Here is a 16,820-nt window from a genome sequence, read left to right as displayed (position 1 = left end):
ATTGTCATCCTAAATAAATTGTTTAGAAACTGACTGTGAAATTCACAGTAATTAACTGGCAGCAAGTGACAAGTAACTTACTGTAGAAAAGAACTACAGTAATTAACTGGCAGCTAGTGACAAGTAACTTACTGTAGAAGAAATAACCATATTTTCGTTGTTTTCATTTACAGTAGCAACCATGTAACTGTAAAGTAAAACTCACTAATTTGCAAGTGCAACCTTTTTTTGTTGTTTTTTTGTACTTATTACACAGGACAGAGTAGCGATTTGTGGGGAACGTGATCGGCAAAGGACCTTAAGCCAGGAATCGAACACGGGTCACCAGAGCCACAGTTGCACTACATGTCAGTGCACTAACCACTAGACTATCAGTACCAACAGGTTCCATTGCTGTTTAGTTATATTGGTTCAGCCCAAATAAAAAAATTTAATAAAAATGAATATGAAATAAATAATGAATGTTGAATGATTTAAATATAAATATTCATTTATCAACAGTCACAGTTAACTGTTCATCATTATAACAAGCTTCATTTATCATTCTTCACTTATTGCTAGATGTGTTGAAAACAATAAAATCTTGAAGACATTCTGGTCATTTTTTTTGATTAAAGAATACATTTGCTTCCTGTATTCTCTATTCAAACCTAAAATGTAATTGAATTACAGTGAGGTCAAATTAAATGCAGTCATTGGCTGGAAACCCAGCTGCCAGTGTAGGCTACTATGTTTTCCTTCTCTATACCAGTGGCTGGGTTTCAGAAAACCATAGTGTATGGCAGTACGGTGAAATCACGTTCTGGGGGGTGAATTTATGATTATGATACTGAAGTTAAAATAATATGATAATAATTAAAAGTTTGTATGAAGCAGTATAATGGGCTGTTTTTGTACAGGTAAAATAACTGGAAGTAAAAGACACCAGAAGCCAAACACATTCAAGTTAAAAAATAGTCGCGCCCGCTCTCTTGTGAAAACTAAGCTGGATATAAAAGGTTACAGTGTTTTTATTTGTTGTTGTTTTTTTTACAATACAATACATTGGTAATTACTGTGATTTTCTACAGTATATAATTAGTTATTGTTTTTTCTACAATACACTGGAAGTTACTGTGATTTTCTGCAAGACATTGCTGGTTACTGTGACACTCACAGTACTTCTTACATTACTGCAATTTTGACTGAAACTACGGTATTCTACTGTGAACAGGTATACAGTAATTTCCTGTGCACAAACACAGTAAATTCCTGTAGATTTCATATATGTGTGTGTATACACACACACACACACACACACACACATAGTTTATACATAATAAATCAATACTTTTATTTAGCAACAATGTATTAAATTGATCACGTGACAGTAAAATCATGTATAATGTTGCAAAATATTTATAATTCAAATTACTGTTGTTCTATTCAATAAACCTTCCATTAATAAAAGAATCCTGAAAATAAGTGTCATCAAAAATATTATGTAGCAAAACTGTTTCCAATATTGATAACAGCAAGAAATGTTTCTTGAGCACCAAATCAGCATATTAGCTAATTACACCAACACATTACTTCAGTCTTCAGTGTCCCATGATCCTTCAGAAATCAAATGGCTGCTAAAAATGCAGCTTTGCCATCACATGAATAATAGAAAGCAGATATTTTGAATTTTAATACTATTTCATAACATTACTTTTTTATCAAACAGATTTAGCCTCAGTGAGCATAAGAGAAAAACAAAACAAAATCTTACTGACCACAAAACTTTGAATGTTACTGTATGTATACTGTACATAAAACTGAGGATTTTGCCAGATTTGAGAAACCCCAACATTCAATTATAATAGCATCTGTGGTCAACACTAGTTAGGTGGATGGTTTGATCCCTGTAAGAAATGAGCCATGAGTTACCAGTGTGTCCTTAAGGAGGCCATCCTTGTAAGTGTACTATAATCTTTAGATAAAGTTTATAAAATGATCACAAAATGAAGGAACATTTGTTAATAAAAACACTAAATACGATATTGTGTTTTTCGAATTTCATTTATTTAAAAGCATTTTGAAAAATAAATACACTGTCCCAGTTTCAGTCGACAAGAGCTGCACTAAAGGCACGAGTAAATACATATTGATGGTGTAAAAAGTATGAGCAAATTGGATTGTGAAACATCTTGAAGAGAGAGCAAAGACAAGCTAAGGCCTGCAAACCCAGTGACTGAATTCACATGGAACGCATCCTCTTCATTTTACCATGCAAAAACATATCCTCATGCACACGCAAGGCCATAAACTAGTTGGGAAATCTCAAGTTTCACACTTTCTCTCATCAATGAACTTTAGATTTTTTAATATGATTTTTGTCAAAAAAATAAACTTCTCTGTCAAATGAATGACCAACCTGAAAGGAAGGCCTGCAAACCCAGTGACTGAATTCACATGGAACGCATCCTCTTCATTTTACCATGCAAAAACATATCCTCATGCACACGCAAGGCCATAAACTAGTTGGGAAATATCAAGTTTCACACTTTCTCTCATCAATGAACTTTAGATTTTTTAATATGAATGATCAACCTGAAAGAACAATGCAACATCATCTCCATTTTTTATGATCTGGAACATGGAAAATGCGGTAACACTTTAGTATAGGGACCAATTCTCACTATTTACTAGTTGCTTATTTGCATGCCTATTATTAACATATTGACTGTTTGTTAGTACTTATAAAGCATATATTCTGCATGACCATATTCTGCATCACCACCCAATACCTAAACTTAACGACTACCTCACTAACTATTAATAAGCAACAAATTAGGAGTTCATTGAGGCAAAAGTCATAGTTAATGGTTTGTTAATGGTGAAAATTGGACCTTAAAATAAAGTGTGACCGAAAATGCTATACGGACAATCATGCTATAATATTTGATCTAAAGCTCTATGTAATGTTCTTTTCGATCCAGTTCTTAAAGTTTACTACCCGTGTGTAGATAGTGTACAAATCTGGATTACAGCCCCGCAGATCATATCCGAAGCTCACTAGCCCCAGCAGTTCCCAAACATGATGGGAATCAGCATCTTCTGATCTGCCGGGGGGGAAAGGCTCCAGCCCTAAAGTGGGTTGGGAATCAGCAGAGAGAGAAAGAATGATCCCTCCGGTTTCAGAAGGGCAGATCATGGACGGGCTGAGTGGATGTTGGCGTCCACATAGCATGTTGTCAGTCATACTGATCGGTACCCCGTGTTTGCTGAATTGCCTTTCGCACTTCACAACATCAGCTAATTCTATCAGTCCGGTCCAGGCGGCCTCGGAGTCTGTGTGTGCCCTGTGTTGGCCTGCTATGGGCCAGCCGGTGAGGAAGGCCTGCTTTGCAGTGACCTCTCCACCCTGCAGACGCGGCAGGCACACAGGGGACACATACTCACTGATTCGAGCTTTGTCCGCCAGCTTTAGTATGGCCAGGTCGGAGTCTAAGACATGTGGATCGTAGTGCGAATGGATGTAGATCTGAGAGATCTGTGTGGGAACAGAGATGATGAAAGACTTGAACTGAAAGAGGCTGTTTGGTTTGAGAAGTAAATAATCCTACAGAATACCTTGCAAAGCCTAATCATAGATTATCGATAATTATATGTGTATATTTAGTCTGCAGTATCCTCAGTATGGCTTTGGGTTTTCCAAGAACTTTCCAAGACATAAAATATGGTAATGCTGTTAGATTATGGAAAGGTCTTGTTCTGTTAATGTAACTCACAAATAAGAAGATAAACAAAAAAAAAGGTGCGTGTCTGAATTGCATTGGTAATTTAGATTAACTGAAGTAACTTCTGCATCTTCTGCCTGACTGCTTTCAGTGTAGTCTGAAAGCACTTACCTGTATGTCCTGTAGTCTCTTGTTCTCTCTAAGGTCACTGAGGTAATGTTTTCCCATCACTACATTTAGATCATCTGTACTGAGCGCTTCAGTCTGTCCAGGCTCCGTCACACAATGAGCAGCCACCACGACCCAGTGCTGGTTGACCAGAGCCCCGCTGCAGACGAGCTGCCATCCCTGGTCCTTCTTAATCCATTCTTTATCTTCCTCTCCCTCCTCTTCCTCATCTATGGCAAACGTGTCCCCCCGTCTTTTGGTCCTTGCCATAAGAGGGCTGGCATTGTACAGACGGGTATATATGGCAGCATGCCATGGCCAGTGAATCTCTGTGAAATTCTGGGGCCCGGCAGCTGGCAATTTACCGCATACTGGAAGAGAATGAATGCCAGTTCTGTGCGTGAGTGAGTGAGTTCTGTCACAAATTTCTAATTATATCAGATTATTAGTGAGTGCCAGCTTTGAAAAAAATAATAATAATAAAGAAAAAATTAAATAATTTTTAATTAAATAAAAAACAATATTATAAAATAAATGTAAAAATGAGTGTTAGCAATTATTGGAATAATAATGTAATTCTGCTTTGTCAGCCAACATCACTCAGGGTTATTAAAGTATTTGTAAATAGGAAAACAGGTTCCACAATATGTTTTAAATGTAAAATAAAAGTAGTAGTAGTAGTAGTAGTAATAATAATAATAATAACAATAATATTTATTATCATTATTTACACATTTACTGTATTTAATTTTATACAATTATATTATACACACTGGAAATATGGTGTAGAAACAGTTTTCACTCAGAAATTGCTAGTAAATTTCACAAAGAATTACAAAGAAATGGCAAGTAAGGCATTGGATAAAATGTGAAATTTTGAAGTAGAAAGATTGAAATACTGAAATAGTATCTTCTCGTAAAACATACTCTAATAATCGTTGTTTTTATTACTATTATTACATAAAAAGTAAATGTTATAAAATACATTTAAAATTTGTTATTATTGATTATTGGACAAATTATGTAATTATGCTTTATCAGCCTACAGTTGTCAGGGTTATTAGTGCATAGAAAATATTTGCAAATTGGAAAACAGAACCCATAACATGCTTTAAATGTGTCAGTGCTTCCCCCACCTGGTGAACAGGAGAAATGACGTCCACTCCACTTGCCAGTCTTTAGGCATGTGCGGCGTGCACTACCAGAATGCTTGTAAAACGCTGAAACACACTCATATTCTATGCTGGTGTACACATGGTGGAAAGTTGGTGGCAAATCTCCAAAAACAGAAAAGGCTTTCTCCAGTGTGTCTGCTTCAGTCCCTCCCTGACTGGATGCAGAGTACAGCTTGTGGACTGGACTTTTCCTAGCATTAAAAGGGATCAAATGAGGATCCAACTTTACCAGTTTAATGTCACACGATCATAAAGAAATGAAAAATGCCTACCTAGAAGGAGGTTGGTATTTCAAGACCTTCTGCCGCACAAGTTTAGAAACTTTAGGTTCTCTACAAGCTGTAAAACAGTTTAGATGTTCAAGTTGACAGTGTTTGCAAAAGGTATTTCATAATTGCTTTGCAACTTGAAGTAGAGATGGTACCTCTGACACACAGGGGCTGACTGCCGCTCCAGGTCCCATTCTTCTGGCATGTTCTTTTTGTGCCTCCACTGAGAATATATGTATTGTTGCAGAAATATTCAACATATTTTATTCTGCCATCAGAGCCTGAAACCTCAGTGATGTATCCATTGTGGAGTTGTGGTGGAGGTGGACAGTCTTTTATGGTCACTTCTGTAATTCAAATAGCAGTGGAACAGGTCACTAAAATTTGCAATGGTCCAACAACAAAACAGATTTTTAGCGCATTGTTTAAATTTAAAATCTATAGATTTTCATACATTTTAAAACGCTGAAAGATCTCAATAGAAGCTGATGTTCTGTGATCTCAAGTTTGAAGAAGCATGACTCCCAGGCATACATGCACACCTGACTTTGATTGTAAGCAGCTTTGTCAGTCTCAAAGTGTCTTATACTGAAAACAGTTGTCATAACTACATAAGTGTCAGCCTACCCTTTATGCATACAGGAGCACTGCCACTCCAAGTGCCATTGGGAAGGCATGCCCTCTGAGATGCTCCCTTGAGCTTGTAAGGTTTATAGCACAGATACTGAACCGAGGTGAGGATGTCACCTTCTTTGTACCGCAAGAAGAGATCTCCGTGTGGTGGCTTCTTGGGGGTTGCACAGAGAGGTGGTGCTTGTCCTTGTGGAAAGCAGCAAAATATTATGATGCAATGTAAGCATTAAAAATTAAACAACATTTTTGCTGAGAAATTAGTCTTAAAGGAATATCTCTGTAAGCGTAAATCCATGAAGCCTACTCAGCAAGAACAATAAAAAGTCACAAAGAGGTCCATAAAATTAGGGAAAACATACACTTACAGTGAGGAGAGGACATATATAGGCCTATATATATATATATATATATATATATAACAGTGGTGGCCAAAATTGTTAGAACACCTGCCAGATCTGAAAATATTGACCTTTTTTGCCTCAAAAACATGATTTAATTTCATAATGTTCATGAAACATGCAGATCGTTGCTCTGAGCACAACAAATATCAGATGATGTGAGTCGTACTGTTTTTATCCAGTTGTAACTTTAATTTTTGGTATGTCCACCTTTTGCAGCAATTACAGCAGTACATCTCTCTGGCATAGTGTCAATATATTTCCAGAGAACTTCAGCACTAATGTTATCCCATGCCTTCTGCAACTCAACCAAAGGCTTTCCTTTGAATGTACAATAGATCTGTCCAGTTTATTTTCCAACTAGCCCCAAATTTGCTCGAATTTGGGGCCGAGGTCCGGATTTTGAGGGTGGCCAGTCCATTATTTTCAACATTCCAGCAGATTCCTTCCACCGCAGGTAGTTGCGGCATATATATTTAAGCCTGCAGCTTGCTTATTTTTTTATTTCATTTTAAAAATATATCATTTAAAGGGGTCATATGATGCTGCTAAAAAAACATTATTTTGTGTATTTGGTGTAATAATATGTGTTTATGCGGTTTAAAGTAAAAAAAACATTATTTTCCACATACTGTACATTATTGTTTCTCCGCTGTGCCCCGCCTTTTGTCGATTTTTACAAAGCTCATCGGTCTGAAAAGCGAGGTGTGCTGTGATTGGCCAGCTATCCAGTGCGTTGTGATTGGCCGAATACCTCAAGTGTGTGATGGAAATGTTACGCCCCTCACCATACTGTTGATGCCGTGTCCCGGCCGGAGCGATGAGACAAAAACATGAAAACCCATTACAAACGAGGCATTTGTTGCATCCAGTGGGGACATAATTACTGATTATAATGACTTATACTGTCTTTTTACGCGTTGCGTTGCATCGCGACGCGTAAACATAAAACCCTGTCTGCATTTGTGATCGGAGAAATGACAAACAACAAGTGCTACTCTACACTGCCCAAAGCTCGAGTTTGAATCGTCAGTGGCAAATCCTTTAAATGAAAACGTACTTACAGACTGCGAGTCAGAACTGCCGGCATTGTAGTCTACTCTACCAGGATCAGGAAACAGTCCTCCATAAAATGCGCTGCACACATCTGGATATATGGGTTAAACTGTTCTGGAACAGTGTTGTAAATACAACTTAACCACTGATTTCTAGTCGTGTCCTCCTTTGGAAGGCCAAACAAAGTAGTTTCACTTTCACAACGAAACACACGGCGGCCTAGCGTGAGCTGAGGCCGGGCTAGAGTGAGCCGAGGCCAGGCTAGAGTGAGCAGAGGCGGCGGGCTTGAGAACGGCGCGGCCAGCAGATTCCCGGACTGGACTCCGCTTCATCCATGGTGAAGGCCAATCTGGCGATCCACAGCGCGAAGTTAATTTATTTCCTCAGCGACCAGCACAGATCAGCTCCAGGCATGACGAAGCGGATATCGTCCTCTTTTGGAAGATCAAACAAAGTAGTTTCGCTTTCACAATGAAACACACAGCTCTTCACGACGTGGCGGCGGCAACAATACTACAGCGAGAATAAAAGTTACGCCTTCTTTCTTTGCGTGAACATTTGGGCAGCGTTATGCAAATCTTCCCACATAGTGAGGTAGATATGTGGGGGCGTCTTAGAATGAGCCGTCTTAGGTAGGTGTGGTTAACTCTTAACTTTTATAAAGTTATTATATATTATTATATATCTCTTTGGATTTGAGACTTTAGTTTTTGCAACTTTACAGATCTTCTTTATGCACCAAGAGTTGTAACACTCCAAAGAGAAAGGAACAATTGAAATCGCATCATATGACCCCTTTAATATATTTGTAAAATTACACGTGTGTGTGTGTGTGTGTGTGTGTGTGTGATTTTAAAAATGTAATTAAATTATATTTAAAAAAAGAAATAATGCTGCATGTTTCAGGGTCTTCTAACTGAATTATTATAAATATATATATATATATATATATATATATATATATATATACATACATACATACATATATATAGCTATGTATATATATATTCAATTTACATATATATTCAATTTATATACATATAATAAAAAAATTCACTGTAGGCCACGGCTTCTTGGGGCGTATTGCTTTAATTTAAGGTGACTTTTCATTTAAATAATTTCAAACATCAGTTTTCAATGTTTTATGTTTGAAATATCAAAACATTATTTATGCATTTGTAACTGAAGGTTAAAGTATTTAATTTCCCTCAGGGCTGCATTAAACAGTGTGTAAATGCATCTAAATGACACTTCTAATGCAGCTTCTGAGTTTCCTCTGCATTGCGAAGATCAATTTTGTTGATACTTTCATTTGCTTGGTAACAACCCAAATGCAAGAATTTGATTCAAAAGATGGTACACACTTTTAGAAAAAATGTCTTAAAGGTAAAAATGCCCATAAAACTGAAGAATATAAAAAAATTCAGGAATCAGCTATCCACGGTAGTCCTTAAGATATCAGCACAATAACACACTCAGCAAAATATTGTCTAATTATCATCATCGATAAAATCCCAGAAAATATCGAGATATAATTTTTTGTCAGTATTGCACACCCCTAATTTATGTTATTTAATTGATATAATAATTTATTGATAATAATCGTTTAAATCAATATAATAATTAATACTTTTGACTCATCCATTTTCATAACAATGGTTTAAAGGCTGAAATGTAAAGTTTATCAATTTATAAAACTTGATTCTGATTGGTTTAAGCTGTTGTAAATTACTCTACAAACATACACCTTTATTTACTTCTGTGTGTTGCTCTGCAACAACTTTGTTGGAACCACAACGGTTTCTGAGGGACTACATTGTTTGGTGGAAGAATACTGTTTTTATTTATATCATTACATTTTATTTGCTCTGTTTTATTATGTGAAAACAAAAAAAAACTAATACTTGCTTCTCTTATCTTTTTGCATTCTATCTATTTGTTTTCTTTTTATTTATTATACAATTATAATTCTGACTTTCTGACTTCTGATTAACAAAAGCAAAAACGACTTCTAACACTAGCTTGCTCTATATTTTCTATTCTATCTGTTTTCTTTTTATTTATTATATGATTTAAAAAAAACATGCTACGTGTACTGCATTAAAGGGTTAGTTCACCCCAAAATGAAAATTAGGCTGTGTTTTACTTACCCTCGAAGAATCCTAGGTGTATATGACTTTCTTCTTTCAGATGAATCCAGTCGGAGTTATATTATAAATTGTCCTCGCTATTCCAAGCTCTATCATTGCAGTCTGTGTGTGTTGCAGTTGAACAGTCCACAAGTCGTCAAATAAAGCTTGTGCATTCATAATAAAACATGCCACAGACGGCTCCGGGGGATGAATAAAGGCCCCCTGTAGCGAATCCATGTGTTTTTGTAAGAAAAATCTCCATATTTCAAATGTAATAAACACTTTTCTCTCACTTCCGCTGACTGTCATACACTGAATCAGTTCCGGCGGATGACGTAGGACGTCGGCGTTGCGTGATTAGTGACGAATGCGGAGAGAGAACTAAAGAAAACGCCGGTCACGAATTAGAAGTACAAACCGAGGATTTGCAACCGAGAATAGCATACCTCAGAGGCGTGCATGCTGCGCATATGTGCATACGTTTGAAATATGGATATTTTTCTTTAAAAAACACATGGATTCTCTACAGGGGGCCTTTATTCATCCCCCACGTTTTATTATGGAATGCGCAAGCTTTATTTGATGACTTGTGGACTGTTCAACTGCAACACCCGCTGACTGCAATGATAGAGCTTGGAATAGCCAGGACAATTTTTTATATAACTCCGACTGGATTCGTCTGAAAGAAGAAAGTCATATACACCTAGGATGCCTTCGAGGGTGAGTAAAACGCAAGCTAATTTTCATTTTTGGGTGAACTAACCCTTTAAGCTAACTGAGACTTGTTATAGCACTTGCATATAATTTCTCTTTTGTTGATTTTGATTGCTTCCATTGTCCTCATTTGTAAGTCGCTTTGGATAAAAGCATCTGCTAAATGTCTAAATGTAAATATACATACATATATATATATATATATATACTGTATATATACACACACGCACACACACATATACATGTATATATTATATATATACATACAGTATAATTAAAAAAATAAACGGTTTATGCTTTACAATTATAAATTGAATTGCTATTAAAATGTACTCAAAATTATACAAGTAAATAACTAGCTAAATAACTAACTAACTAACTAAATAAATAAAATACAATGATTAAAAAATAAAATAAAAAATAAATAAAATTATTGATAATTATTATAGTACCTGAAACTTCCTGGAAAGTAGCAAAAAACCCATCATAGTTATTGTAGCCATCTGACACAAAACAAATATGCAGAGAGTTTCCAGAACTTCTGATTGGTAAAGGGCTTTCATCCCCACAGTATCTGCCAATCACAGGCGACTTTGGACTGTCCCCATCCCGCACCTCTACATAGTCATATCGACAACTATGGTCAGATTCCAGGCTAATCGTTGAAAACCTGAACACGTGTGAACATTGAGAAAAACTGTATTGAGAAAACATACTGTACAAATGTGCAATATAATAGCTTCTTCAAGATGATTAAATTGAGAAATGTTTAAACTACAAATCATTCATTAGCTTTGTAGCCTTTACAGTAGATACCTGAGTTCCATTGTTGCTCCTTGGCCAACTTGTAGTGTCCATTCACATTTGGCATTGATTGGATAACTTTCTAAAGTCACATGACCATGTGGTCTCTGTATAACTTCTCCGCATGCTAAAATTGGCAAAAATAGTGTGTATGAGAAATTATTTATATATTTGTGACAATAAAAACAATAAAGGTAAATGTCATGTATTAAAAGGATTCTGTAAAGGACCAAATAACTTACTGAGACAGTCTCCACCAGACCACCCTCGACGACACGATGTGCAGTACCTGCCTCTGATGTAGAAATCATCCTTGGGCTGCCAGGTGCCATTGTTGCAAGTCTTGCAGTTATCAAAAATGCTGCAACCTTATTGGATACAGAAATTATTTACTTAATAAATAGATAAAGTTTATGAAAACAGCAAATAGAAAGCATAAATAAATAAAAAAACAAATGACGTATGCTGAAGCTCATATATTTAAAAAAAAATCTATTTTGCACAGACGCATATGCAATATAAATCCATAATATGAACTGCTCAAGTTGAAAATTACACTTCCAGATTCTTAAAGTTCAAAACTTCTAAAAAGTTGTGTTCCCTCTTACCCTGGTGAAGGATGCAGGGGTCACACTCATCCAAAACGTTTCGACAGCAGGGTACAGCGTAGCCCACTTTCGTTCCCTGGGAGGGGCACTTACATGAAATCTGCTCATATTCACAGCAGGTACGGCACATGGCGTTCCACTGCGGGCCGGGACATTTATCCTCCTGTGACCTAAAAACTAAATCAAGCAGACTACAAGTCAGAGACATAATGTCTTGCATGATTTTCTAGAATTCATGTGACTGACGTTAAGTGAACAGTGTCTTCTTCAAATGAAGTGTTCACTGTGATACGTTTCATTTGGCATGTTAGAGGAAAAGTAAGTCAATTTATCTTCCTGTTCAGTCAGGGAAAAGTCATTATTTTGAACAATCAGTCAGTGAAAGCTGATGTGATGAATTGTGAGCCAATGTTGTGCCAGAGAAAAATGTTAAGACAAGAAAGTCAATTTATAAAGAAATAGTTCACCCAAAAAATGAAAATTTGCTGACATTATACTCAACCTCAGGCCATTGAAGATGTAGATGAGTTTGTTTCTTCATCAGGAACAGAATTGAAATTTAGCATCACATCATTTGCTCACCAATGGATCCTCTGCAGTGAATGGGTGCCATCAAAATGAGAGTCCAAACAGCTGATAAAAACATCACAATAATCCACAAGTAATCCACATGACTCTAGTCCATCTATTAATGTCAATGAATGTGTTTGCAAACAAATCTATGAAGTTGTTTTAAACCTTTAAACCCTTGTTTTTGTGTTCATACTCCATAATATTGATTTCTCCAGTGAAAAACTCCATCTCGTCTGAATTAGGAGAGAAATATGCACAGATCAAGCACTGTTTACAAGTGAAAACTGTTCTTAACAAACATGTTAGCCGATGTGAAAGGACAACAGGGGATTCACTTCCTCACTGGAGGAAGCGTTATTATGGGTTATGGACTTGCAATGGTTTAAAGTTAAAACACCTTAATGATTAATGAGTTTATTCACAAGATGTTAATTGATGGTCTGGAGTCGTGTGGATTACTGTGAAGTTTTTAATCAGCAGTTTGAACTCTCATTATGATGTAATACAACATTTCTCCAAATCTGTTCCGATGAAGAAACAAACACATATATATATCTTGGATTGGCTTGGGGTGAGTACATTTTCAGCTCATTTTCATTTTTGGGTGATCTATTCATTTAAGTTCTCAACCATGTCTTGGCAGGTTCAAGTCATGCTTTTGTCATAGATCTTGTAATTATAGTTTGTGGTCTTTCATCGCCCCTCAGAAGTTTAGCTGTGACCATAATATAGATAAAAGATGAGCGATTGTGGTAACTGTGCAACAGTGCTAAAATTATAACACTGCTTCTGTTTTTGTGGGAGCAAGATTCCCGTCTGTGTCTTGCTATCTTTGAGTTTGCAAAAAAATGGTTCCTATAGTCATTTCCTGGCGCATTTATCTCATGTCTGTTTTTCTCATTTGTGAGAAAATGTCCAAATAGATTTATGCTCATCAAGCACATGTATCCAGGTTTACTAAACACTAAATAGAACTGATGAATTAAACCTCTGAACTGTATATTTTGGACACTGGCAACGGATTATGTCAAATTTGCAAGCAACACAAGGACAGCTGATGAATATTTAAACAGATTTACAATTTTCCGCAAGTCTCATATGACAAAAGTCAGCTGGGACTTGAGGAACACTCATCTAAATTGGATCTTTAAAGCACATTTTAATGGAATGTAACCTGCAGAATAACATTAAGTGGTGTTAAAGGACTAAACACACAGTCAGATAAATACACTTTCCAGTGGCTGTGGTATTTAAATTACACAGTGCATTGCAATAACAGTGTCTGTGTCAGAAAAACACAGTCATTATTCTTGAAAGCAAATGTTACAATTTTTACAAAATTCTTACCATTGGGCCAAGATGCTCCAGTGCCTAAAAGTTGAAGAAGATAAAGAAAGATAGGGAGCGAACCAGCATGGTATCCACACTTAGGGGACATCCATATCCCTGTGCTCACAGCCAGCTGGCCTGAGGGAAAGAGCATTCTTCTGCCAAGACTTCTGTTGTGTCAAATGAGCTCCTGCAATATGAGGCCAGTGATTAGAACCCCCCAGTCTCTCTGTCTTTCCTCTCCCAGTATCTCTCTCTCTCTCTCTCTCTCTCGTCTCTCTCAGACAGTTCCTCTTGCTTCACTCTCTCCCTCAATTTACAGTCTGTTGCAGTTTCACTGTTCAACTGTTGCTGTGACGTAAGACCTTTGATACAGAGCAAGGGGAAACCTTTAACCCATTCTCTTACCAATGTCATGTTTGTTTATTTGTTAGACACAGTTACTAAGTTACTTCTAAATATTCCTCTGCCAGCAAACCAAGCTGTTGTAGCAGCATGGAACAAAAGTTGTAAATGTAAAAAACTGTAAATGTAGTTTCTAGGGAAGTGTAGTGGAGTTTTTAATAATACTAATTTAGGTTATAATTTATGTACTGACAACACACTTTTGGGAGAATATATATATAAATAAATATAATAAATTGGCACCATTTCACTGGTCAAGCAGATAATGGGATGTGGGAATGTATTCTACAAATGACTGACTTTGAGAACTCTCTTTCATTGCCTCTCTCTCTCTCTCTCTCTCTCTCTCTAACCCCTCCCCCATCTGTTTCTCCATTTGACTGATCCATTTGGATTATTTTCTTTACATGTAGACTTTCAGTCTTTTGCTGCAACTTTCACTTTTGATATGAGAAAAATATATGTGAGTCTCTAAGGTTGGTGTCACAAGGACAGATGTAAGTTGTTTTCTAGTGTGGTAGAATGGTTCAGCAGGACAGACTAAAGAGGAAAACATTTCCCCGTTTATTTTGAGTTCCCATGGAAACCGAGTTTCCATGTTCTTAACCGTTCCCAAATACACTCATTCTGTCTGAATGAAGAAAACCCCCTGCTCTTATGACTGTGATGATTAACAAATGTGTCACAAGACACAAAGCACAAACACACTGAAAAAAATATCCTGCTGGTAAACAACTGTTGATCAGACCTATAAATATTTATAATTAGACAAGTATAGTCTAATGATGCATTTGTTCAAAATAGGATCTCTGCAAAAAGCCTTAACTGCTTTCCAGTTTATTTTTTTTATTACTGCCTGTTTCCACCCTCTCTACACCATACAGTATTCATTTTCCATAGAAACCCTCCTCAAGTTATTTTCATTCTCTCCAAACAATAAAATCAAATCAAAACCCAAATCCATACACCACCGCAGCTTTGCATGTTTAGTATTGTGTGCATATTGAAAACAAATTCGAAGATGTTTATGTCCTCAGAATGTTTAGCAGTTTTACGACTATTGAAGTCAAACATCAATGTGTCCAACAGCAGGCAAACAGCATATGCGTACAATACATTTACTAAAATTATCGACATGTTTTTTTGTTTGTTTTGTTTTTTGAGGGGTTGTCAGAGATGTTTTACATGCAACTCTGACATTTAATTTGTTTCAGCTGTGGCAGCTACATACAAACACAATTCCACAGAAAGGACAGAGTCTCAAAAATATTTTCAAATAAACATCTCCTTCCAAACGGAGTGTTTATCTTGGACAAATATTAATGAATCACACTGGCAGTTTTAAAGGGATATTTGAATGATTATTTCGATTATCACAAACGTTTTACTTCTGTTACGGGGCAGTCACAATCCATCAACGTCTAAGCAATATTGGATTATATTCTTGCACAGCTGTATAACTTATGATAGAAGAAGACTGTAATCACTTATTGAAAACCTAGACTTGCCTCTGGATGTTTGGAAGTAGACTCAACTACCAAATAAGAAACATTCAAGAAGCCTTGCTGATGGTGTGTTCTACTTAGCATCTCTTGCTCGAGGGCACTCTGAAGGGAAAAGGGCTTCTCTCTAAAATATTCATGGACATTCTGGACAAAGTTCGCTAAAACGTGCATTTGCAATGAGAAGGAACACCGAGGGAACAGACACTTCAGTACTTTGCCACTTTAGCACACACTCTTCTCAGCTCTGCAATATTTAGTCACTGTATTTTAATGTTGGTCCTTTTTATACCACCTGCGTAACTATTCTAAGTTGCATTCACAAAGTAAAAGATTAATGGACCATTAAATACATTTCAATAATGCGGAATGGAAAATGGAGTGAAGTGTCTGCATAACGTGAGGTTTTATGTACAAAAAGTATAATTAATCATTTTAATATATGACAAATTGCTTACGATGTCCCTTGTTTGTAAGAATCTTTGTATGATAATAAATAATAATAATATTTATAAATGTGTATGTACATATACAGTATATATGTATGTGTGTGTATGGTTGTACATACACATATGTAGTTGTTTTTTTGGTGTTTGGCTTAGTGTTATGTTAGAATCATTATTATACTCATACCTTTTGTTCTTTAATATTTTGAATTGTTTTTAGCTTTATTTTTTGTTTTTCATTTAAATGTTAAGTTTTGAAATTGTGTAGTGTGCATTTGTCATTTTTATTTAATCTCTTTATTTTTTTAAATGTGTATAGGTAGTATTTATAACGTTTTAGCTTTTAGTTTTGGATCTGTTTTTAGTTGTTTTAATACTACAATTGATTGCTTCTGTTATCCTCAAGTCGCTTTAGATAAAAGCGTCTGATAAATGACTAAATAAATAAAATAAATAAAGAAATATGAAAGTATAGCTTTTTTAGATTAATTGCCAAAATCAATATAGCTTCTTACTCTTATTATTTGCTTTGCTAAATCACAATTAGAGAGCCTGTCTAAGCGATTAATATGATTCTTCTGGTTATGTTTGAGCTGGTCCAGTGATGAAGCAGCCTGGAGCAGAAAAATATATATTTTTAAATATTTTATTAAGGTTTATTTTTGAGTTGTTGTCAGTCAGGTCTCTAACTTTCTTCCAATAAACATCCTGCATCTGGCTTCAAAAGTGGACATTCCACATAGGCTGCACCTGATCGCAATGAAATCCTGCAGTGGGCCGAAGCTGCCTCCAGATCAGCCGTCCTCATACTCGACTTGTCTGATGCATTTCAAGCTAATGACATTGATCCCATACAACATGACAAAACCTGTTCTTAAAGACCAGCTCACCGTCTCTGCACCAA

General features: G+C 36.2%; 1 protein-coding gene across 2 annotated transcripts; it reads right to left on the bottom strand.

The window, feature by feature from the left end:
* Positions 1-2,848: 2,848 nt before the first annotated feature.
* LOC107596414 (inactive serine protease PAMR1-like) lies at positions 2,849-13,860 on the bottom strand. 2 transcript variants are annotated; one of them, XM_016287141.1, is made up of 11 exons: positions 13,582-13,860; positions 11,662-11,838; positions 11,296-11,421; positions 11,066-11,180; positions 10,702-10,919; positions 5,944-6,135; positions 5,472-5,663; positions 5,320-5,386; positions 5,009-5,238; positions 3,876-4,243; positions 2,849-3,517 (listed from the first exon to the last, which is right to left on the bottom strand). In XM_016287141.1, the coding sequence occupies exons 1-11, from the start codon at positions 13,715-13,717 to the stop codon at positions 2,939-2,941; spliced, it is 2,400 nt and encodes a 799-aa protein (XP_016142627.1). In that variant the 5' UTR covers positions 13,718-13,860; the 3' UTR covers positions 2,849-2,938. The 2 variants fall into 2 exon arrangements, with proteins under 2 accessions (XP_016142627.1, XP_016142628.1); XM_016287142.1 differs by having other exon boundaries at positions 5,472-5,660.
* Positions 13,861-16,820: the final 2,960 nt, after the last annotated feature.

Source organism: Sinocyclocheilus grahami, unplaced genomic scaffold (genome assembly GCF_001515645.1).
Source record: "Sinocyclocheilus grahami isolate Dianchi unplaced genomic scaffold, SAMN03320097.WGS_v1.1 scaffold219.1, whole genome shotgun sequence".
In the NCBI taxonomy this organism is placed as follows: domain Eukaryota; kingdom Metazoa; phylum Chordata; class Actinopteri; order Cypriniformes; family Cyprinidae; genus Sinocyclocheilus; species Sinocyclocheilus grahami.
The sequence above is the reverse complement of the archived record's forward strand: the minus strand, read 5'-3'. Positions and strand labels throughout refer to the sequence as shown.